The sequence below is a fragment of the Cryptomeria japonica genome, chromosome 1, assembly GCF_030272615.1.
Source record: "Cryptomeria japonica chromosome 1, Sugi_1.0, whole genome shotgun sequence".
In the NCBI taxonomy this organism is placed as follows: Eukaryota; Viridiplantae; Streptophyta; class Pinopsida; order Cupressales; family Cupressaceae; genus Cryptomeria; species Cryptomeria japonica.
In genome coordinates, this window is record NC_081405.1 from 501,671,714 (window position 1) to 501,695,026 (window position 23,313).

At 36.7% G+C, this 23,313-nt stretch overlaps 2 protein-coding genes across 3 annotated transcripts in view; both read left to right on the forward strand.

Annotated features, from left to right (window-relative positions):
• Nucleotides 1-655: 655 nt before the first annotated feature.
• Nucleotides 656-23,313, forward strand: part of LOC131078165 (signal peptide peptidase 2) — a 194,218-nt gene continuing 171,560 nt past the window's right edge. For both annotated transcript variants that reach the window (XM_058015837.2, XM_058015838.2), the window contains exons 1-2: nt 656-1,319; nt 18,242-18,366. In XM_058015837.2, coding sequence (XP_057871820.1) covers nt 1,044-1,319; nt 18,242-18,366 — 401 coding nt within the window. In that variant the 5' untranslated portion in view covers nt 656-1,043. The remainder of the gene's footprint in view (nt 1,320-18,241; nt 18,367-23,313) is intronic.
• On the forward strand, nt 21,017-22,304 carry LOC131875048 (uncharacterized). Its single transcript, XM_059219052.1, has 2 exons — nt 21,017-21,732; nt 21,848-22,304. Exons 1-2 carry the CDS (start codon nt 21,109-21,111, stop codon nt 22,229-22,231), a joined length of 1,008 nt encoding a protein of 335 aa, XP_059075035.1. The 5' UTR covers nt 21,017-21,108; the 3' UTR covers nt 22,232-22,304.

A 23,313-nucleotide genomic window follows, 5' to 3' on the forward strand; every position in this document is an offset into this window, starting at 1 on the left:
ACCAAATTAAAGACATTTTAAATGGAAAAGACATTAAAAAAGGTAAAATGGGTTTCCCCTTACCAATGCTCAAAGAGTTAGTTGAAGAAACTCTTTTCTCTACATAATCTTTACCTAGCTTCTCTATTATGCAATGCAAAAGTAAATGACATTGCAGTTTTGTTTAAAATAAAAACAAGCAAATGACACCTAATTTTTGTTCAAAAAATTGACAATTATTTTCTAACATGACTATCCATTTGAAATGATCATATATTTTATTATTCTTTTATGATAGATAATAAAATAATATTATAATGCTTGCAATGGTAAAAATGATTTTACCATCACCCTTACCAATATTAAAAAACTATTTGAAAAAACCCTTTCTAACCTCCTACATAATAGACAATTCTCTCAAGCTTACTGTAATTGAACCACATTTGATTTTTTATTTAATAATAATAAATATTTAAAAATATAATTACATAATAGACAATTCTCTCAAGCTTACTGTAATTGAACCACATTTGATTTTTTATTTAATAATAATAAATATTTAAAAATATAATTATCCTAAAGTAAGAGATAATAGTGATAATAGTGGTGCATGATATGGTAAAAATATGTGGTCTAAATATATTATAATGAGATGGAAAAGTGAATTGAGCAGGATGGGGGTTTCTCCCTCACATTGGGGAGAAAGGGGACAAAGGGTAAAGGACTTCCCCTTAGGGAAAATCTGCAATCAATTCTCGGGTTCCGGGATATCTACCACTTTGTAAACGATTACAATGATTGAGTGGAGGACGAATGTCTACGTAACCATTTAGCGAAGCACAAAGATTTAACGTTTTGAGCGGTTTAACTTCAAATCACAACGGTGATACGTCTTAAAATGAAGAACGTACCATCCTGCTGCTCTGAGGAGGAGGTAAAATTAAAGGTCAAATAAAATCCTGAAGTATATTTTTGCAGTATCTTATTTCGCGGGGTATGAGTTTTGAAACCAGAAGGAGAAGCAATACCAGACTTTCCAATTGTCTGGGTGAAGTCAAGCAATAATGAGTGTTTCTATCTTAATTCCTTTCAGAGCGCCTCCCCATCAGTTTTCGTCTTCATGGACTATTATGCATGGGCGTACTTTAAATTTGCGGGGAAAGAGCATACATTGCTGCAAGCTTCCAAAATCTCTTCCCCTCGCCTTCAAGCAAGGGGTTGGATATAGAAGGCCCAGAGTTGGGAAGCCCTGTCACTGCAAACTGGATTCTGTTGACAAGCAAGATGAACAACGATTTCGAAACGAAGTTTGGCAATGGTCCAACACACCAAATCAACAGGTTTTGTCCTGTGCCAACCCAAATTGTCTCCTTTTTTACTTAGTAATAGCTAATTTTGTTATCTGACAACCCAATTTGTCTCTTTTTTCACTTATTAATAGCTAGTTTTGTTTTCTGCTAACCCAATTCAACCCTTTTCTGCCTCATTAATTGTTTGCTTTGTTCTCTGCCAACTCAATTCACCTCCTCTTGCACTTATTAGTAGTTTTTAATTGATCGAATCATATATATTTGAAAAAAATGAAAAAGATGAAAAAGACTGGAGGAGTTTTCCTTTTTAAGTTACCATTTTGGCTTTGCTACACTGTCGTGGAGAATCTCTTCCCTTAATTATAGCCGGACTTGCCATTGCCGTCTTCTGTCAGTGAGTTGGATTTGAAATTTTACCCATTCTCACCAGTTTATCATGTCCGTACTTTTATCACTTACAATCATCCCATTCTACATACAGCATTCTTTGCTGGTTTATGGTAATAACTTGGATTCTCTGTCTATCGTTGGTCACTCTTCAGAATTGGACTTCGAAACTTTTACAACAAGAAGCAGTCCAAAACTTACAATAGAGATTACTTGGTTTAACATAATTTAGGGCAATTATTCAAAACAAAAAAACTCTTCATTTTTTTTTCTACATAAGAGTATGAAGTAGAGTTTGTAAACGATTTAGTAGTTGAATAAGATAACACTACTCTAGCCTTCTGAAAGTAATTTATGGTATTAACAGAGAATGGATTAGTTACTGTATCTCCTCCTGATTGCATTTGAATGTACCCTATCATGGGCCCTGTAAAAATACGCACCTCTACTAGACATATATCATCTTGTAGACATGTTAATGATTTTACTCCCTCCTTCATTGAAGCTTTCAAAATGAGAGGGATGCATGTCTATTATTTTATTCCCTTCATCATTGAAGTCATCTAAGTCATCTCCATAAGAGGGAGTGACAGTGTGGGGAGGCGGGAAATGAGGGTTTACACAAACACATTGTTTGGACTTGACATTGGGGCCTATCTGAGTGAGAGGGTGGGTAATTCCTGAAAGGTACGTGGATGTATGAGGAAAAGGCATGTATATATTTGGACCTTTTTGATGAATAAAATGTTTAGTTAGAGTGTGCACTTCTCCGTTAGGCTGCACCTTCTAAGAATAAGGTGAACATAAAGGAGGGGAAGTAGGCCATCTTGCTATGACAATTCTCAGAGATCAGATTCTATAATATCCTCAATTAGGGATGTTGAATATTTCAATTTGATACCACTCAAGACACCGATGAGTAGATCTTACTTCAAATCAGATCTATTTTATCAAAACAATAAGCTTAACAAAATATGAACAAATGAATTGTAAACCATTGCAAATGAACAACAATTTGCACAAATTGTCTAGTCCTCCTATTACAACGGGAGGTCACACTCATAGTCAATTCTAATAACAAATTCACAACAAAGGGGTACTATAGAAGCCACCTCAAAATTACAATCCCTAGGTACTAAGCGAGAGCCACCTAACTCAGACAAACAAGCACTGACAGGAGCTGCTTGAACAAAAAATCAATGAAGTTCAAATGCAATCCTTGAGAGGAATTGCTAAACATTGGATAGGGGTTTTCATCCACTGGCCGGTTGTGGGGATCAGGGTTTTTGTCCTCCAATCTCCAATGACAAACGTACAGGATGTCTGATCTATTTGAGGAATAATTTTATGAAAATTGTATGATGTATGAGGCAATTGAGCATTCACTTTCCTTCTAAAATACAATTTCAGATATTCTTTTTTCCCTTCACAGAGCCTTGCACACACACCCTTGGCCAACAACACTTAATGGAATAAAGCTTGATTATATACTACCCAAAAGATCCTATAATCTGGGTGTGCATAAAACAGGACATATCAAATTATTACCGTCATGTTCCTTTTGCTAAAAACAGCACTTGTTAAAAATAGTAAGTTCCCACAGTCTAGGAATAGTAAGTCAGAGGTTATTTATTTAATATTTATATTGTCCTAGTAAAATTTACATCCTTTGGGCACATAAATATTAAATTAATCAATATTTTAGTGAATCCAAACCAGTAGGCATTAATGACTATGACAGATATAGCAGATTCTGTGACAAATTGTCATAGTAGAAGATATTTTCTAATTTTGATCAAGAATCTCACATGGACTATTTTGGAAAGAGTATTTGGAGGGAAATTAATGAAAATTATATTATTTTATTTTATTTCCCAAGAGGGGGTTGTTGTGACGTTTTCACACATCACCCCATTGCAAATGGGGACCCCCACTTTTTTCTGCTATCTAGGTTAGTTGTGGCGTCTTTAGCTATTAACCTTTCACTTGTAGGAAGTGCAATGTCTCAGGTTGTCAATGGGTGATCGAGTCAGGTATCTCTCTTTGGGTTGGAATGAGGTCAGTTTAGCTTCCAATGCCTTAAAGACAGAAATGGAAACAATGAATGCAAGTGTGGAGATCAGCCATGAGAATTGAGAGGTTAGATGCAAGTCAGTCAGGATGAAGGCTAAGACAATCATGAGGAGGCTTGGTTGATGATGACGGACCCTTAAGAGTCGGGGAGGTGAGTGCTTGATGTTTAAAGAGATTGAGGTGATTGAGTGAGTAAAATTGATGTCTTTGAGTCATTGTCAGTGAGGGGTGAAAAGCCCGACCACTGTCAGTGACCCCTTAAATCCCCGACCATTTCCAGTCAGTGCTCATTGAAAACCCCGACCTACCTCTTCTAGCACTGCCAGTTGGTGGTAAGATCTCCAACCTGCCTTGAGATCATTTCTAGTTGCCTATCTTAAACCCGATCAGGTTGGGAGACTTATGAATTTACTGAGATCAGTGTTCCTTGAAGTCAATGCCTTAGAATTTTGAAGCTAATGATGTTTAGAATGGAGGAGGTTGCATAGTGGTAGGTGGAAGCATGGTGAAATGCTTAGTGAGCAAGCTGCAATCACACTTTATGTCACTGCCAATGCCTATCCAAAACCCCGATCTGATTGCATCCACTGTCAGTGGGGTCTCAAAAACCCGAACTTATTGCAAGCACTGTCATTGCCTATCAAAAAGGCTGACCTTTTCCAGCCAGTGCTCCTCCAAAAGTCCAATCTTCTTTTGCCATTGTCAGTGACCCTTGGAAAGTCCAAACTTCCAGTTAAGAGTAAGATCTCCGACCCGCCTTCACATCAGCTGCCTGTGGTATCCCAAATCCCTGATCAGTCTTTGGATGACTCCTAGTTGATGCCTAAATCCACTCTTAAGAGTTGAAATAGTTCAAATCAGAAATTCAACTCAAAATCAGACACAAAGGTGAAGTCTCAGACCTGAAATAAAGTAAAATCAGACATGAGTCAGATCTTGAAACAAGTTCAAATTAGAAACTAAAATTAGAATCAGGCACAAAATTAGAAGATTAAAACACTTAGAATGCATTTCAGATTAAGAGATCCGAGAAACCTGTCTATAGTGGATTTGATGCTTCCCTTGTTTGTTTTTCAGGCAGGTCTAACTGGAAGGAGATCAGAGCAACATGCTTAAGCTGGCAAAGCATATGGAAAGGAAAGGTGAAGGTTCATCAACTCACTTACAAGATCAAGATCACACCATTCAAGACATTGCAGTACTCCAAGTCTCAAGCTCACTCAAGGCAGTGGATAGGAGAACTTCCATTACAAAGAAAGGCAACACTCATACAAGGGACGATGAGATCAAATATCCCGCTACATGGAGAGAAAGAATTCATTAAGGTGATGCACTTCATTTCATCAAGATCCACGAGTTTGAGGATCAATGTCAAAGGTATCAACACCAAGAAATGCAAGAAAAATCAACAAGGACACAAGCATCATAACAAGGAGATCAAATCATGCAAGAAGAAGAAATGCTAAGGACAAGATCCGTACATTCAAGGTGATTGCAACAGATGCGAGGCTAAGATGAAGGAAGTATAGAATGAAGATGAATGCAAGAACAAGCATGGGAATGCACGTGCCTTAAGGAAGAAAATTTTCACAATCTTGAATTTCCTTTGGAAATCCAAGAATCATTGCCAATATAGCAAGAGTAATCAGAGACATAAGCTCCAAGGCGAAGGTGATCAAGTCGAGAAGATGATGCGATTTGGGAGTATCTCCCACCATCATCCCATTCTTCACTACAAACTCTTAGAAATGTTGAGTATCAAGAGGTATGCATCAATCACCTACATTTGTGATGAGTTACAAGAAGCAGCTAGCTGAGGTGGCACCCAGTCATCACTTATCCAATCACATCATTTCAGGTAAAGGCATCTAGATTCAATGCATCTAACTCATCCAACGAAGTAGATAACTACCACATGTGGGCACAAAGAGCGATGTTCCTACCCTCCTCATCTATTGGTCGAAAATTCAAAGAAAGACATGTGTCCGACTCAATGTAATTTTGTCATTGGTCAAACATTAAATGCTTTGTAATGGGTGTAGCAAATCCTAATTAGGGTTTTTTATCTTTCGATCTTGGCCATTGATGTGGATTCGATCCTGACCGCTCATTGTAATGAGAGCACTATATAAGGCTCAATTTTCTCATTTGTAAAGGTTAATAGCAGGTGAATAGTTGATAGTTAGGAGAAAGTAGCAGATAGCAAGTAGATAGTTAGAATAGAGTAGGAGGAAAGGAGATTGTTGTAAGAAGCATGTTAATTTCATTGAAGATATGATGAACTTCATATGTTGTTTCAACAACTTGCATGGTGTCTACTTCTTGTTTCTTTTTATGTTGGTTAGATGGATGAAGATCTTATGAATGGTTAATGGTGGAATTCGTATGTTCATACTACTAATATTTCATTGATTGTGAAATATCTTACGTGGTCGATTGAACTTTTATAAGCTTAACTTCAATTGCTACTTGCTCATTGATATGCATCGACTTGATAGTGTTTATGTCATTGGTACTGATTTGAACATCATATGCTTACCTTAGGAGATTGCACTAAACTTTATGGAGTTATTGCTTTGCATGGCAAAGCAAAGTCTAGTTGAATTTCACTATGTCAATCATAGTTCCTTACATTCTTAGGTTTAGATTAACTTTCTCAACCCTTTATCTTGTTGGAATGTTGTCATTGATATTTGTTGGCAACATGGGCTTAATGCTCTTAAGTAGTTTTGGGTTAGTCCGACAAGCTATACTACATATACATGAGTCCTATTTTGGTCTGCACTCCTCCACAGTTGATTGTACTAGTATGCGGTTTTGTCAGTAAGTTTTTAGATGCTCAAGGTACTCATTCAAGATTTCTTGTGTTGACATGAAAAGGTTTGAAAGGTACAAGGTTCGAAAGCCCTGTGCGATAGTTACCCCATTTCTCCGGAACAAGATAGTCAACTCTAAGGTTTTGCATTTTTTCAAGTGATCACATTTTGGCATGCGGTTTTGGGACAAGACCAAGGATTGGTCATAGCATGCAATCTCTAGTGGACATCATCTTGCATCATGTTTTGGCTGACTTATGTGGATAAATTGTGTAGTGTGTAAAGAGAGTTTTGGACTATCTCAATTGTTGGAATGAAAGATATGTAGTTGACATAAATCAAACTTGGATCAATATATATATATATATATATATGATACTTGGTGCACGTAACAAGGATGACGATGCAATAATAGTGATATGCGGTGATATGTGATGGAGGAGTTGATTAAGTGTGTAGAATTTGTTTATTGAGCTTGATTGGAATTGTACTCCATGCATGTTTGAGATGCAACTATAATAGTTCATTTTTGTATGTATTTCTGGACAGTAAGCCCTCTGACAGTGAGCCTTATCTGGGTAGTGAGGCTTCGATAGTGAGCCATGTAGTGAGCACTATTGTAATATTTTGTAACCGGTTATAAGATATTGAGAGTTAACCCTCTCCGTGGTTTTTCCCTTATGGGTTCCCACATAAAAATGCCGGTGTCAAGTGTTGTGTTTCTTTCATAAGTTTCCTTTCTTTTACTGCAATTAATTATGTTATGTGGATGGTTGTTTAAAGGTTTTAATTCATTTAAAAGAACATTGATTCACCTTCCCCCTCTTAGTATCCTAGATGTTCAACATATCCTTTTGCAATTTTTTCGAATCAAGTTAATTTCCGTGTTTCAGCGATATTCAAGCATTCAAGATTTAATGTAAGTCTCCTTGTGATTCCAGCAAAATCACATCAAACACACTGAGTATATCCAATAGCATGTCAAGACCTGACATTTGGAACCTTGGAGTCACTTTCTATGATCATGAAGTTTAGCATAAGAGGAGATTTTGTTCAAGAGAGGATATAATACTTAGTATTTTATTCTATGCTGCATAGTGCATAAAAAACACATTGACAAGGGTCATTTGGGTTTGCTCCTTATATATTTGGAGGTAATTTCACATTTGGGATCATTCTTGTTTGCATATTTGATAGAGCTTTGGCTTGCTTTTTAGAGGCTAATAAACATGTGGAGAAGGAGACTAAATAACGAGAGTTTGAGGTTTCTAGTTGGGCTGAGGAGAGTCTGAGGTTCATCAAGGTGCAATCTCATTCATAGTTTGCTATTGTGTAGAACAATTTCTTTCAATAGTTTGTTGGAGTTTGCTAGTAGTTTTGAGGTGATAGTTGTGATATTGTATTTTTTCAGTTTTCTGTAGCTTTGATAATGACATAGAGGCTGTATGTTGCTATTAGTTCATTGTTCAAAATGACATTTTATTATTCAAAATAGATATTTTGAGTTTGGTAAAGTTTCTTTGAGAACAGTGTGATTATGCAGTGCCCGTTGGCACCCTTTTTTGAGTATTTTGGTGATATTCCCGTATTGACCGATTTTGTGAAGTCTCTAAGAGACAAAATCGCAGCCTTGATAACAGCGTATATGGTTCGTATTTAATAGGGTAGTGATAGAAGACACTAATCTTTTCTGTCAAAGACGGATTCAATAAATACTAATCATAGGATGGTTATGTAATATTAAACCAATTCCTCAATGTGCTAAGGGTGTGTGTGGAAAGGTGTGATCTTGGTAAAGATCGAATTAGTAATTAAGTGATAGTGTTACCAACAAACAATTCATATCACACTACTTTTTAAAGGAGAAGAGGCATGTTGTGTGAAGGGTTCTCACACTTCTCCAAAGAGGCACATAGATGTATAAAATGCATCTCAATCCCATTTGCAAAGTAAGAAGGATATAATCTAAAATGCTTCCAAAATCAATATCAAAGAACAAGGAGATTATAAACCAGACTTTAGTTGCCGGCTTATAGAATCCGAACACAAAACATTCCTAAGTGTGCAGAAAACTAGAGTCACCTGCCAGGAACAACAATAGGAACAACAACATTGTGAATACAAATCAAGAATCACAACATACTTTCAATCACCTCGAACTGGGTGTATTCCTTGTAACTAAGTATACACGTCACGAACAATGATCTATTGGTGAATAGAGACATTGTTATATATATATATATATATCCATTTTGCATATAATGTATATTTATATTCAGACCTTATATGTCTGTAGTATATCAACTTTCATAACTGGGCTACTCTGAAACAATTCTCTACAATTCATAAATCCATTAATCTGTTAGGAAGGAAGTTTAATAGGGGACATCACAGTGGTATTGAAGCTAAATATCCTGCCAACTTGTGTGAACTCAGTTAACGCAAACTTATTAGCGCAGAAGGGGCCAATCAACCATGGCAAAATTGTTGGCAAACAAACTAGGAACATTCATGGAGTATTGTTGTGACCTAATCACACATCATCCCATTCAAAATGGGGACCCCCTACATTTTAGGCCCTCTCGGTCTTTTGATTTTTGTTTTTAGGGGTCTTTGGTGGCAGTCTCTGTTGGCATTATTGGCATTAAGTTGTCATTGATGTCAACTGGTTTGGCAAGGTCACCGGTAAGTAAGAAGTGGTGACCGGTATAAGAAGAGAAAGACATATGATGGCAATGCACATGTGAGTGAGTAGACAGAAAGAAGGCTACCGGTACACATGAATTGTGTCATCTACCGGTTAGCACGCTTACTGGTAAGGCACAAACCCGGGATGTGCTGCTGGTACAGGGGATGTCTGTTGATCATACCGGTAAGGTGAACTGAGCCGGTAGTCAACCTTGGTCGACAAAGAATGTCAAACCGACATAGGAATCCAAGCAGAGGTGGATGTCGACAAGCATGAAGGAAGCCAAATTGCAAAATCTTAGAGGTTAGTTTGAAGGACTAAAGATGAGAGAAGAAAAAATTGCTGATTATTTACTAAGAGTGGATGAAATTGTCAATGTTGTAAGAGGGCTTGGTGAAGATGTTGCAGATGATGTTATAGTTAAGAAAGTGTTGAGATCAATGACAACAAAAGATGACACAAAGGTCTTTGCCATTGAGGAAGCTAAGGACTTGAAAAGTTTTTCCATGGATGAAGTATTTGGCTTATTGTCAGCTTATGAGATGAGGACTGTAAGTATTGAAACATCCAAGAGAGAAGTTGCCTTCAACACAGTTAAGAAAGGGAAGGTAGTGGCAACAAGTGTTGATGAAGAAGATCTTGACACTGCTGAAGCAAACTTTGTCAGAAAGTTGAAGTAAGGATCTGGAAAATATAAAGGTAAGCTGCCATTTAAGTGTTTCAATTGTGGAAAAATAGGACATCTTGCTGCTAAGTGTTTGTATGAGTTGAAAGAAGATAATGGTGAGAAAAGAGTAAAGGACAATGGTAAATTTTTTTATAAATCTAGGAGAAGAAACTTTCAAAAGAAGAAGTGTCTTTTTTACCATAAATAGTGATGTCTTAGATGATGAGAGTGAGTCAACTGAGGATTATAGTGAGGATGAAAAAGAGATTAATCTATTCATGGCTCAAGAGTTTCTAAATGAGAAGCAAACATCAAAGAGTGAAAGCGGAGCTCATTTTAAAAATATAAACTCACATGACCGTGATGAGGAAAAAGATGTTGATGCTGAAGTTGACCTTGAAGGAGAGCTAATATGTGCTCTTGAAGAAATAGACAGACTAAAGAAAGAACATGCCAAATACAAGAAGTCAGCCATAAAGGAACCAAATCAGCTGAGCAAAAGCCTTGAAGAATCTGATTAGAAGATCATCACTTTGAGAAATTAGGTGGAAGAAGCCAAAAGGATGAGTGAAGTAATAAAATCAGAGTTGGAGTCAAAAGAAAAGGAGTTTCATAAGTTAGAAGAAGAAGTTGTAACTCTAAGGAAAGAGCTTGAGAAATGCAAGGATGATCTCAAGCCAAGATTGAAATGTGAAAGCAGCACCAATGCATTAAATGACATGCTCAGCAAGCAAAAGAAGAATAAAGATAATCATGGTCCAGGATATGAACAAGGAGAGAACTCTAGGGCAAAAGAAACTCCTAAGAAGAAGACTAATTTGAACTCCTTTGTTAATAATAAAAAGGTAGTCACTACTGCTCTAACAGAAGAGATTGTTGCCTCAAAAGAGAAGATCAAGAATAGTAACGATGGTCTCACAAGAGTTAAAGACACAAGAAGAAGGTTTAGAAGACCTTTTGTTGAAAGAAGACCAATGTGGAATAACCATCAGTTCAACAATCGGTATGTACCTGAATTCTTTGGTTATTGTTATAGGTGTAATGTTTATGGTCACAATTCAAATTGTAAAATCTACAATAGACCAGCCCTAGACTTCATTAGCAAAAATTCTTTTGCTCCTTTATGGAATAAGGATGTAGTCTGTTACAACTGCAATATGCTAGGATATAGAAGTTTTGAGTGTAGAGGAAGAAAAAATCAGTTTAGTAGAAACTCCTCCACTCCCCTGTTTAATGATAACATAGTATGCTACAAGTGCATTAACTTTGGCCATATTGCAAAATATTGTAGAACAAAAGTAGTCAAACAAGAAAAGAAAATGGATGCTGCTCCTTTGGACAAATTTGAATCAAAACTTGTAGCAGAAAAGAAGAAAGAGATTAAGCAGCTTTGGAAAGAAAAGGGCAAAGGGAAAGCTGAGTCAAACTTGCTAGTTCAAACAACACTTCATGCTGAAAAGAAAAATCATTGGGTGATTGACAGTGGCTGCTCCAATCACATGACAGGAGACAAAAATAAGTTTACAAAACTTGAAGATTGGAATGGTGGTTCAGTTAGGTTTGGTGACAACTCTTCCATCAAGATAAAAGGCTAAGGAACTTTAAGCATAGATGGAAAGTTACTTACACATGATGTATACTATGTGGAAGGGCTGAAGCACAATTTGCTGATTGTTAGTCAAATGTGTTACAGCAGCTGCAAATTCACATTTTATTCTAAAGGTTGTGAAATTCAAAGAGAAAAGAGTGGAAGGCTTGTGGTTGAAGGTAAAAGGATTGATGAAAATGTGTACAATCTAAAAGAGTGCCATGGGTCACAATGTATGATGGGGTAAGTGGATGAAAGCTGGTTATGGCGTAGAAGATTAGGCCACATAAATTTTGACAATCTTGTCAAAGTAAGTTCAAAAGGATATGTGAGACACTTGCCTAAGATTACTAAACCAGAAAACACTACATGTGATGAGTGTCAAAAAGGCAAGTAGACAAGAGTAAGCTTCAAGACAAAGGAATACTCAACCACCAGGCCATTGGAACTAGTACATACAGACTTGTGTGGTCCTACTAGGACAAGAGCTCTAAATGGTGAAAAGTACTTCATGCTGTTAATAGATGATTACTCAAGAATGACTTGGGTAACTTTCTTACAAGACAAGTCACAAGCATTTAATAGGTTCAAGATCTTTAGAAAAATGGTTGAGAAAGAGTGTGGTTACAAGGTGAAATGCTTGAGATAGACCGAGGGGGAGAATTCACTTCAAATGAGTTTGAAGAATATTGTGAACAACGTGGAATCAGAAGACAATACTTTGCTGCTAGAACACCTCAACAGAATGGTGTTGTGGAGAGAAAGAATAGAACAATCAAAGAAGTGGCAAGAACATTGCTAAATGAGTCAAATTTGCCAGATGTCTACTGGAAGGAGGCTGTACATACAACAGTCTACACTCTTAATAGGGGTCAGTTAAGAGTGAACAGCAAAATGACACCATACAAGTTGTGGTATATGGTAAGAAACCCTCTGTCAAGTACTTTAAATTTTTTGGAAGTAAATGTTTTATTAGAAGAGATGAGGATGGACTAGGAAGTTTTGATGCAAGGTGTGATGAAGGTATTTTCTTGGGCTATTCAACACATAGCAAGGCATACAAATGTTTCAACAAATGCCTCAAGAAAGCTATTGAAAGTGTAAATGTAAGGATTGATGAAGACTTACAAAAATCAAAGCTGTGTGAAAATTAGATCGAGGAACCATGCTATGAAGAGGAAGAACAATCAGAAAATGAAGAGGTCATTAAAAAGCCCCAAACAGGCATGTGCAGAAGAACCATCCTGGAGATCAAATCATAGGCACCAAGGAAGATGGCGTGCAAACAAGGAGAAAACATGCAAGGAACAATGAACAAGTCAATTTTCGCCTCTTGACTAAAATGGAACCAAAGAACTACAATGAGGCTAGCAAGAGCAAAGATTGGCTAAAGGCAATGCAAGAAGAACTACAACAGATAGAGAAGAATAAAACTTCGTATTTGGTACCAATGCTAGCTGATAAAAATGTTATTGGCACTAAGTGGGTGTACAAGAATAAAGTAAATGAGGATGGCAAGGTGATAAAAAACATAGCCAAACTTGTGTGCAAAGGATACTCACAAGTAGAGGGCATAAACTGTGAAGAAACATTTGCCCTTGTTGCCAGACTTGAGGCCATTAGGATGTTCTAAGAATTCTCAACTTAGAAGGGTTAAAGTGTACCAAATGGATGTAAAATCTTGAAGAAGTTTATATTGAGCAATTGGAAGGGTTTCAGTCACTTGAGAAAGGAGATTTTGTGTGCAGATTGAGGAAAGCACTATATGGTTTAAAACAAGCTCCTAGAACATGGTACTCCAGACTAGACAAGTATTTACATCAGCAAGGCTTTGATAAGGGATGTGCTGACAACAACTTATACATTAAAACTGAAGGTAATCTTATGATTATAGTTGTTGTTTATGTAGATGATATTATCTTTGTTGGGAACAAATATAGCTTGTGTAAAGACTTTGCTGATCAAATGCAATTAGAGTTTGAAATGTCAATGTTAGGAGAGTTGTCCTACTTCCTTGGTTTGCAAATATCCCAACTAAGCAAAGGCATATTTATTCACAAACCAAGTATGCAAAGGATATTTTAAAGAGGTTTCAGATGGATGACTGCAAACTTGTTAGTATGCCTATGGTGATTGGATGTAAGTTGAGCAAAAATGACGAGTCACCTGATGTTGATCAGACCATTTATAGATCAATGATTGGAAACTTACTGTATCTAACAAAGCGCAACTTTGCAAGGTTTGATGATTTAAGCAAATGTCAGGTTGCAATGTTGCGACTCAATGCCACATGTCCAGGGAGTTGAGGTTTCCACATTAGTCAAATAGGACTATTGACCAAGATGGACCTGTGGATGTGTCAAGAACCATATTAATGCTGCTTATCAAAGAGAATTTCTTTTGGTCTATTTGTTCAGCTAAGGAAGAGCAAATAAATGCTGACAGAGAACCGTTGCATGAGAATACCAAAAATGGTCCTTGGATGCCTGATCAAATTTAATCGTAGAGGTTAGAAACAAAAGAAGGAAAGGATGCATTTAATGTTGACAGCTACTAGATTGCAAAACAGAGACAAGATCAAATGTGTTTGTGGCTCAAGAAGATTTGAAATCTTCATTCGATGGGAAATCCTCAAATGAATAGGTGAAGTTACTAAAAATAGTAGTTGGATTGAATCTAAATACAGAGATGTGAAACAAAAGATAAGGGGTGCTTTCAATAATGGTGGCCAACAGTCTGCAAGGTAGGTGGAAGATCAAATCTTTTTGCAGCTCGAGAAGAGTACAACCAGATGGATAGAAGGAGATTTCTTGAGGAAGAAGAAGACTATCTTCTAGGTAGGTTGTTGATGGTATAGAGTAGGCGAGTGTAGAGGTGTAGAGAGTGGGTGTAGAATAGAGAACTGCAAGTACACAAGAGAGAAGTTATCTAAAGGGAGTGCAGAGGAGAGAAAAAAAAGAATTTGAAGTTGCAGAGGCAAATATTTTCTAAAAGACAAAGAGGAAGAGTTGTAGACGGAGAGCATAGCTGAAGGCAAGACAAAAGCACAGATCAAAAGTGCAGAAAACATAGTGTTACAAAACCTCATTTGTAATGAGGAACTTAATTGTTATTGAAACTTATCTTTACTGTAAATAATCTGAGTGGGTGCTCAGATTAGGGGTTGATTCTCTTTTGGGTTGGTGCCCATAAATTTGTAATAAAATTTTTTCACTGTGAGATTGGATTAGAGCAGTAAACTCTAGTAGCTAAGGAATTCATTTGTTTGGAGTGCAAGCTAAGGAATTCATGCGTTTCTTAATCATTTTCTTTTTACCGTTTTTTTGGGAGAATCGTATTGGGCTGCATAGTATCGTTTTCGTTAGATGAGTTGATGTTCAGTGTTTGGTGGATTGTAGGGCATATATCTTTTTCACGGTGCTGAAGTTCGTTTTTGAACTATTCATATATCTTGGTTTGGCGGCATTTTGCAATTTTTTAGTGATTTTTTTGAGCGCTTTGTTTAGGTAGATGTGATAGTTTTCTTTTGTGGTAGAAATGGTATGAACTGAAGTGTTGGTGTGTATCTTGGTTTTACGAAAAGAAAATACTATAAGCCGTGAAAGTGTTGAGAGTTTGTTTTTGTTTTTATTATTGTCTAATCATCTTCAAGAATTGGAAGTTTGGGGTGGTTAATATATGACTTATAGTATTCGTATCTCGATGATTGGTCATGAGGCTTATGTATCGTGAAGATCTTTTTTTCTCGAGTGCGTGGTTGTAAGAATGAAAATATACAGCGAACTGAGTATCATACCGAATACATATCGAGCTTGATACATCATGCTAGTATAAATTTGTCTAAGATCTATATATTAGGAGTTGAGTTTTAGTTTTGAAGGTGGTGATGGAAGTCTGATTATTTGAGTTTGATATCAGTTTTGTAACAAGGTGGAGCTGTTGCTGTCTAAAATTATTCATAAGGAGAAAATAGTGAACGTCTCAATCAACGTTATCATTCGTGAGTTTGTGATCATGTTCAGTGATCAGAAAACCTGATTGTTATGTAATTTAGAAAAGATTGGAGTTTGTATTGCATTGTCAAGTCAGCTTTTATTTTATGAGGTTGGTGCCTCTGCAAGTCTAAGTTGGTGCTCTTGGTGTGAGTTGAAGCTCATTTTTGTAATATGAGGTAAATGATGCCTTCTCAATGTACATTGGCAGAATTTTAGGAGGAGGCACCCATAAAAGGTTATCATAGGAGTCTAAGGAGTTGGTGAAGAGGTATGGTTCATGGTTTATTCAATTTCCCAAGCTGACCTGCATCAGATTTCAAGGTATTCATCCTGTCCTTGTAGGCTTCCAAAATTTCCAACCAATAAGATGATATTGCTAGAAGTTACAAGGCAATTGTCCATGTCTGACAAGATTCATAAGAGCAAGCGCAAGGCCGGGATAATTTTTCCAATCATTCTTGGAAATTCAATTGAAACATGTCCTTCAATTCCATCGGCTGAGGGATCTGAAGAAGAGTTGTAGTTCTACTCCCTTATGACCTACGCATCAAGAATGAACTTTGATCCTTATCACAAAATTAGAAAAGCTTATGCAAGGAAGTACAGGCATAGGGTACACCTTGAGGATTATTGGGCAAATGCTATGGATGACTTTGAAATCAGAACAAGAATGTGTTTTAGATTATCAGTAAAGATGATTAGAATTTGCCATTTATTTTGCATCCTAGATCAAGTTGAAGATGAGGGGAACTATGTTAAACGTCACTTTGAAAAAGAAAAGGGTAACCCTCTTCCCGCCCCTAATTGGTCCAAAGTGGAAAAAGAAGACCTGAATGTATTGATGAGACCAGTAATGGCATATACACAAAGATGGATGGATCAACAAGTTAATAAGTTGAAAGAAGTAAATATCCCTTTAACTTATGACTTGATGGGAGACTTAGAATCACAATCTTCTGAGGAAGAAATGGATGAAGAACAACAGGAAATCAGTATTGAAGAAGAAAGAAGTAGGCAAGAAGGTGAAAGTCACAAGAAAAGGAAAAACATAGCCGAAACTTCAAAAGCTAAGAAGACAAAAGGAAAGGAAGTTTCTAGTGAAGAACCAAAGCAGAAAAGGCAAAAGTTAGGAAGGACTCATTCATCAGCTACCACTTCTTCAGTATAGGGAGTTGCCTCTTCAATGTACATAAATGTAACAATGTAAAGTGGGAAAATCAAGTGGGAAAATCATCCATCCTTAGTTTTGATTGTTTAGGTAAATGTACTGCTTGAGCATGGGTGCAAAATTTAGATACATACTTTCAGCTCAATCCTACGACTGAAACTGAAGCAATTTAAGTATGTTACTCTTGATCTGGACAGAGAGGCTCATGAGTGGTGGTATCATGGGATGGTAACTTCGGGTCATGATCTCATTCATTCTTATGCTGATTTCACCCAGACATTGATCGATAGATTCAGTAAAAGAGATCTAGAGCTACATTTCAGAGAGTTGGCACACTTGAAGCAGAGTGGCTCAGTGGACAGCTATGTTTCAAAATTTCAGAGATTGTTAGTGATGGTTACTGATGTCTTAGAGAGAAACTCATTGTTCTTTTCTAATATGTTTCAAAATTATGAGAAGCTTACTAATATGTTTTCTATATTTGATCTTTTCTATTATTACAAGGGAGAAATTCCAAAGATGATTCTATCTCATAATTAAATTGATCTAATGGAATGATTCCTGGGAAAGGATTTAAACACACATCTTCAGGGATGTCATATTGAGATGAAGCAGCTCTTTATCTAATTTTCTGTTATTTATACTCTGGTTTTGCAACTGTTTCATCCCTCTGCAGGTACTTCTAGACTGCAGATTTTTTCATTCCTTCAATTTAGAGATTTGTTATTTTCATCCTCCGGGAACTCCTACATTACATTCACTTAGCATTGAGTAATATGGAAGCAACAAGGAGCGTTATACATATACATAAAGAAAAATAAGAATCTTATAAAGCCCAAAATAGATTGCTGATAAATCTGTCTGACTTCATTGTCTATGAAGAGTGCCAATAAAACGTGTCTTGCTTTTAAAAGGATTACTTTCATGCCTCTTGTATAGTCTCTATCTTGTTGCATTTTTTTTTAGTAGGTTTGGTATCCAATCAGTTGCGGTTTATGTTCCTTGTTTGAGAGAGGTAAAGTGAGCATGTGCTTTCGTGGTGTACTTGGTGTCTGGGCTTGGAATACTGCCTGGCTGTTCAAAACAAATGCACAATGGTAACATGTTTTCTTTTGTAGTTGCAAAAAGAGATGAGTTCTTACTTAGAGTATGCTAATTTAAATTGTAATCAGCATTTATTTCCTTAGTAGTTTCTAATGTGTGAACTATAGGAGCAAAAATCACAAAATCTTGCTAGTAATCACAACTGGTCAGCTTTACTGTTCAAATTTGAGGCTGAACCTGGGTTTCAACACACAAAAATGCAAATTTTTGGAAAAATTAGGAATAACTAGTGATTTATCCAATAACTTGCTATTCCCAAGTTTTTGAAAAAGCGGTTCTGAAATTTCATTAATATATTGTCTATTTTTTGAGTCTTATTTTAAGAATTGGTTTACCTTGTTCTTCCTGTTATAGAATTGGTAATTAAACTCCATTTACATTTTTGCAATACCATGTAAATTGAATGCTAACATGTTATGATCCATTTAGAGGGCTGTTATAAACACCGAACACTGATTATTGCAGGCTGCTTATGTTTTTCTGCTATTTGGTATGACTTTGGGATCACAGCTTCCTGATGTTTCATGGTCCCCTGCTTGCTATTTCCTCTGCCTGGGAGTTTGGATAATCTATGTTGGCAGCCATAGAAGGTATATTACTTTTAGCTCGCAGCTGTCTCCTACCTGTCATACAAATGTTAAATTTCCATTATTTATCTTGGTTTGGGCATTACGTTAAGAAATGACAACAGTCACCACAGCATGCAAAACAAACTACTGCAGGACGTATGCTTGTGCTGATTTTAAAACTTTGTTTATCATTTTTTTTAGTAGACAAGCTCAAAGATGCAACATTTTTGTTTATCATTTCCTCTTCAGTTTCTGCGTTTATGTTATTTTAATTTCTTTTCTTACAACACCGTTCTGATACAAATTTATAAGCTAAGTCACCAGGTTCGGCCGAATTTCATCCTTGAAGTTCAAAATTCACCGAACTTCAAAAAAAATAAAATTTCGTTGAAATTCGATTTTTTTTTCTTTTTCTTAATTTTTGGCCTTCTTCTTCTGTTAATATTTTTTAAACACATCTTCAGTCTATCGTGAGTCGCGGCCTGCAGGAGAAGTAGTCGTGGACCCGTGATAGTCACAGCCTGCAGGAGAAGTTCGCCTGCAATTTTTGCCGCCGTTCGTGCCCTAGCAGATGTTTCCTATGGTTTATATTTTATAAATATGTCATCTTTTTGTAACGATTTCAAATCTATTTATCAATGATAAACTATTTAGGCAATTTTATAGATATATTACTGTGATACCGGTTCTTCCCTATTTTGGCTGGGTCTTGGTCTTGGTCCGTGCCTGGTCCTGGTCCCAGCCTGGTTCGCTCTGGGTCCCACCCGGGTCCTGCCCAGGCGGCTGGGTTCCCTGTGGGTCCTGCCATGGCAGGACCCACAGGGAACCCAGCCGCCTGGGCAGGACCCGGGTGGGACCTAGGGCGAACCCAGGAGGACCCGGGTGAACCCAAGCCCGTGGGTTCCCAAAAACGGGGCCCACGGGTTAGAAAGCAATTAAAAACAATAAAAAAACAATTTTTTTAATCTTATTTTTACATCTAAACCCTAATCCGCCCCTCTATGATGCATTTCATGCATCAAAACATGCATTCAACCTATTCTACTTGAATTTTTGAAGATTTTTTCTCTACAATCAGGCTTCTTAGTTTTTGTATTTTTCTTCGAAGGTGACGACTACGAAGGTGTGAGACACGCATCAAAGGCATAGGAATTATTGGAGAAGAAAGATTTAGCCATTAAAGGTAAGTGAATCTGAATTTTTTTCAAGTTTTCAAGAATTTTTCCAAGTTTTTTTCAAATTTTTAAATTTTTTTTAAAGAAGTCTTGTATATTTTTTTACACTTTGTATGCATAGTATGGGGTTATAATAGCGAAATTTTAATTATTTTTTTCAATAATGTTGTGCGTTCTCTTTTCATTTTAGGTGCACTATTCATATAATCATACATAATGGCTGGAACTGGAAGTGCAAGTGCAAGTGCAAGCTCTAGTTCAGTTGCAAATGTCCGAACTGAAAATGCCCCCTTTAAAATTGATCAAGATTCACCACTTTGGCATTATACAACAATGATCAAGCCAGTGTCTGGTGGTGGGGGTTTTGTTTGGCAATGCAACCATTGTGGCACTGAGTATACCAGCTCATACTTTCGAGTGAAAGGCCACCTTTGTTTCATCCCTAGGCGTGGAATAAAATTTTGTAAGGGATCAGATGGCAAGGGGCTGTCAAAAGCTCTAGTTTTGGGAAATATTAAATAACAAGAGGAAGCTGATAGGAGAAGTAGCAAAGCAAAGACTGATCATCCTCTTGTCCATCCAAGCTCAATGTCTAAGAGGCCTTCTAGTAGCATTGGCTCCACAAGACCAGCTGGTTCACATCCTTTCATGCAAAACCCACCAGTTGATGCAGTAGAGAATCAGAATGTTGTGGCTTCACGGAAAAGAGGCCCATTGGTTTTTGCCTTAAAAAATGAACTGAGAGAGATTGCAGATTCCAAAATTGGACGTTGCCTTTATGGCAATGGGCTTCCTTTCAACCTTGTTAGATCACCTTACTTTCGGGACATGGTGCATACTCTTTGCAATACACCTTCTAATTATGTTTGTCCAGGGTATGAAAAGGTGAGAACCACCCTATTGGCAAAGGAGAAAGCATCCGTAGAGTCACAGTTGAAGGTCATCAAAGATACATGGCAGGAAACAGGTGTGACCATTGTTTCTGATGGATGGAAAGATATTAAAATTGGCCATTGATCAATGTTATAGCAGTGTGTCCTAAAGGGGCAATGTTTTTGAAAGCAGTGGATTGTGAGGGGCAAGTGAAAGATGCAAGTTTCATTGCCAATATCTTGATAGAATGCATTGACATGGTGGGGCCTCAAAATGTTGTCCAAGTTGTAACTGACATTGCTAAAAATTGTAGGGCAGCAGGGACTATAGTGGAGGCTACATATGGTCACATCTTTTGGACACCATGCGCAGTACACTCACTAAATTTAATCATGCAAAAGCTTGGCACACAAATTGATTGGGTGAAAAAACTATATGTGGAGGGCGAGGAGATTCAAATGTTTGTGACTAATCATCATATGTCACAAGCCATTTTCAGGACCTTCTCCAAGTTGGAGTTGTTGAAGGTAATTTATAATTACTAATTTTAAATTTTATTTTTTAATTTTTTAGTTTTAAATTTGTATTTTTTATAGACTTGCATTTGATATATGTTGTGTATTTTGTTATGTCATGTTAGGTTGCTGAAACACGATTTGCATCTCACACGCTTGTCTTAAGACGACTTCTGAAGGTGCGAGACGCCTTGAGTTCTATGGTCATCAACAGCTTGTGGAGTGTATGGAAGCAGTCCCACACAGAAAGAGCTCTAAAAGTAAGAGCATTGATCCTTAGTGAGAAATGGTGGGATGATGTGGAATATGTTTTGAATTTCACTGAGCCCATCATGAGCATGATCAGGTATGCTGATACTGATCGCCCATGTTTGGGCGAGATTTATGATGGCATGGATTGCATGGTGGAAAAAATAAAAGAAGTAATAAATAGAAAAGAAAATGACCCAACGGAAACATTTTTCAAAGTTGTGCAGAAAATTGTTGTTGACCGTTGGAACAAGATGACCACCCCCTTACATCTCTTAGCATTTGCTTTGACACCAAAATTTTATAGTGCAGAGATGCTTGCAACACCAAGGAGGGTGCCACCATATAGAGATGCAGAGGTTGCTTCTGGCTATAGGGCTGCCTATAAAAAGATATATCAAGATGAGGAGACAAGAAATATTGTCATGAGGGAGTTTGGCCAATTTGTATCTGCAAAAAATCATGATGTTGTAGCTCTTAATGCTAGATATGGGATGGATGCTGATGAGTGGTGGTATGTACATGGTCAAGGCTCCATTTACTTGCAGCCTCTTGCAATTAAACTTAACTCCCAAGTATGTATCTTTTTATTTTTTATTTTTATAGTTTTCCAATTCCATTTGATGCTATCATATTTTTATTTTATAATTTTAATTTATAAATTTCTAATTATGTTTTAACTTTTAACAGGTTGCAAGTTCTTCTTCAGCTGAGCGGAATTGGAGTACATACTCCTTCATCCACTCAGTCAAACGTAATCGTTTGGGTGCAAAGAAAGCTGAGGATTTGGTCTACGTACACTCCAACCTTCATTTGTTGTCACATAAGGACCCTGGATATAGTGAGGGTGTAACAAGCAATTGGGATCTAGCCCCTGAGTGTGCTGATTTAGATGCTACAGTTGCACAACTTTGCCAAATCTCTATAGACGAGGCAGTTATGGAATTTGAGAGAGACATAGCTAGTGGGAGTGGCATTCCATTTGATATTGGTTCAACTGATGCTGAATTTGAACCACTTGATGACCATGGGCTTGGGTTGGATGCTTCAGATGAAGATGAATATGGAATTTAAATCCCATAGATGGCTTGTAATTTGAATGTTTAACTTTATACTTTATTGTGTCATGACATTTTCACATTTTGAAACTTGAAACTTGAATATTATTTTTTTTGCAAATTATGAATATGATATTACATTTATGATTTATGATATATCAATATCAGAATATTTATTGGCATTGGCAATTATGGATTTATCATTTATGATTTATGATTTATCTGTTATCATTTATGTATCATTGTATGGGAAAGTTACATTGTATGTTTCATATTTGTATGTTTGAACTGTGAACATATATAATTTTGATGTTTGAAGTTTGAACATATATATATGTATTAAACAAAATTAAAATATATATATATATATATATATGTACGGACGAACCCGTACCCGTACCCCCAATTTTTTTTTTTTTGCCGAATCCGCGAATCCGTACCCGAATCCGAACCCGAATCCGAACCGGAACCGGTAACTTAGATATATTACATATATTTATTAAAACAATTTAAAAATTACATATGGCGAATTTAATTCGAATTTTATACATTTCGAATTTTTTCGTCATCGAACTTCATTTGAATTTCAAAGTTGTCGAACTTCGAATTCGAATTCGAACCTGGTGACTTAGTTTATAAGGCCTCAATTAGGACAATATATCTCCCAAATGTTGTTCTTGCCATACCAACCAGCATATAAACATCAGTACAATGATTTAATCTGTATTATCAGAATCTTGTCTAGAAATATCTTGATCATCTCCATCTAGAAAGATAAATTGGCTTTCACTCTCTTGGTGAATTTGTTTGGCATCAGAAGACTAGTGTTTTGTGCTTAAATGGTGGTGGAAAAAAGGAGTATACTATAGTGCAACAAAATAATATAGGTCACATGATCAATATCTTCATATTTGAGACTTTTTGAGTTGGGGGCTCAAATACTGTCCACAAGGTGATGATGATTTACCAGTGATTCGTCTTGTGCTCCTAGGAAAATAGGTTCTATCAGCATCTTATGATCAAATACCTGAAGTTCAGTTTCTAAACATGTAATGCCCCCTTCTCATTGATGACCTTCCAGTGGTCCATTAGCCTATT

What these genes read in the sequence shown, in the direction of transcription:
- LOC131875048 (XM_059219052.1), top strand. Translation starts at nt 21,109, where the DNA reads ATGGTCATCAACAGCTTGTGGAGTGTATGGAAGCAGTCCCACACAGAA. An exon ending in CAATTAAACTTAACTCCCAA is followed by an intron (nt 21,733 to 21,847) that starts GTATGTATCTTT and finishes AACTTTTAACAG; the next exon opens with GTTGCAAGTTCTTCTTCAGC.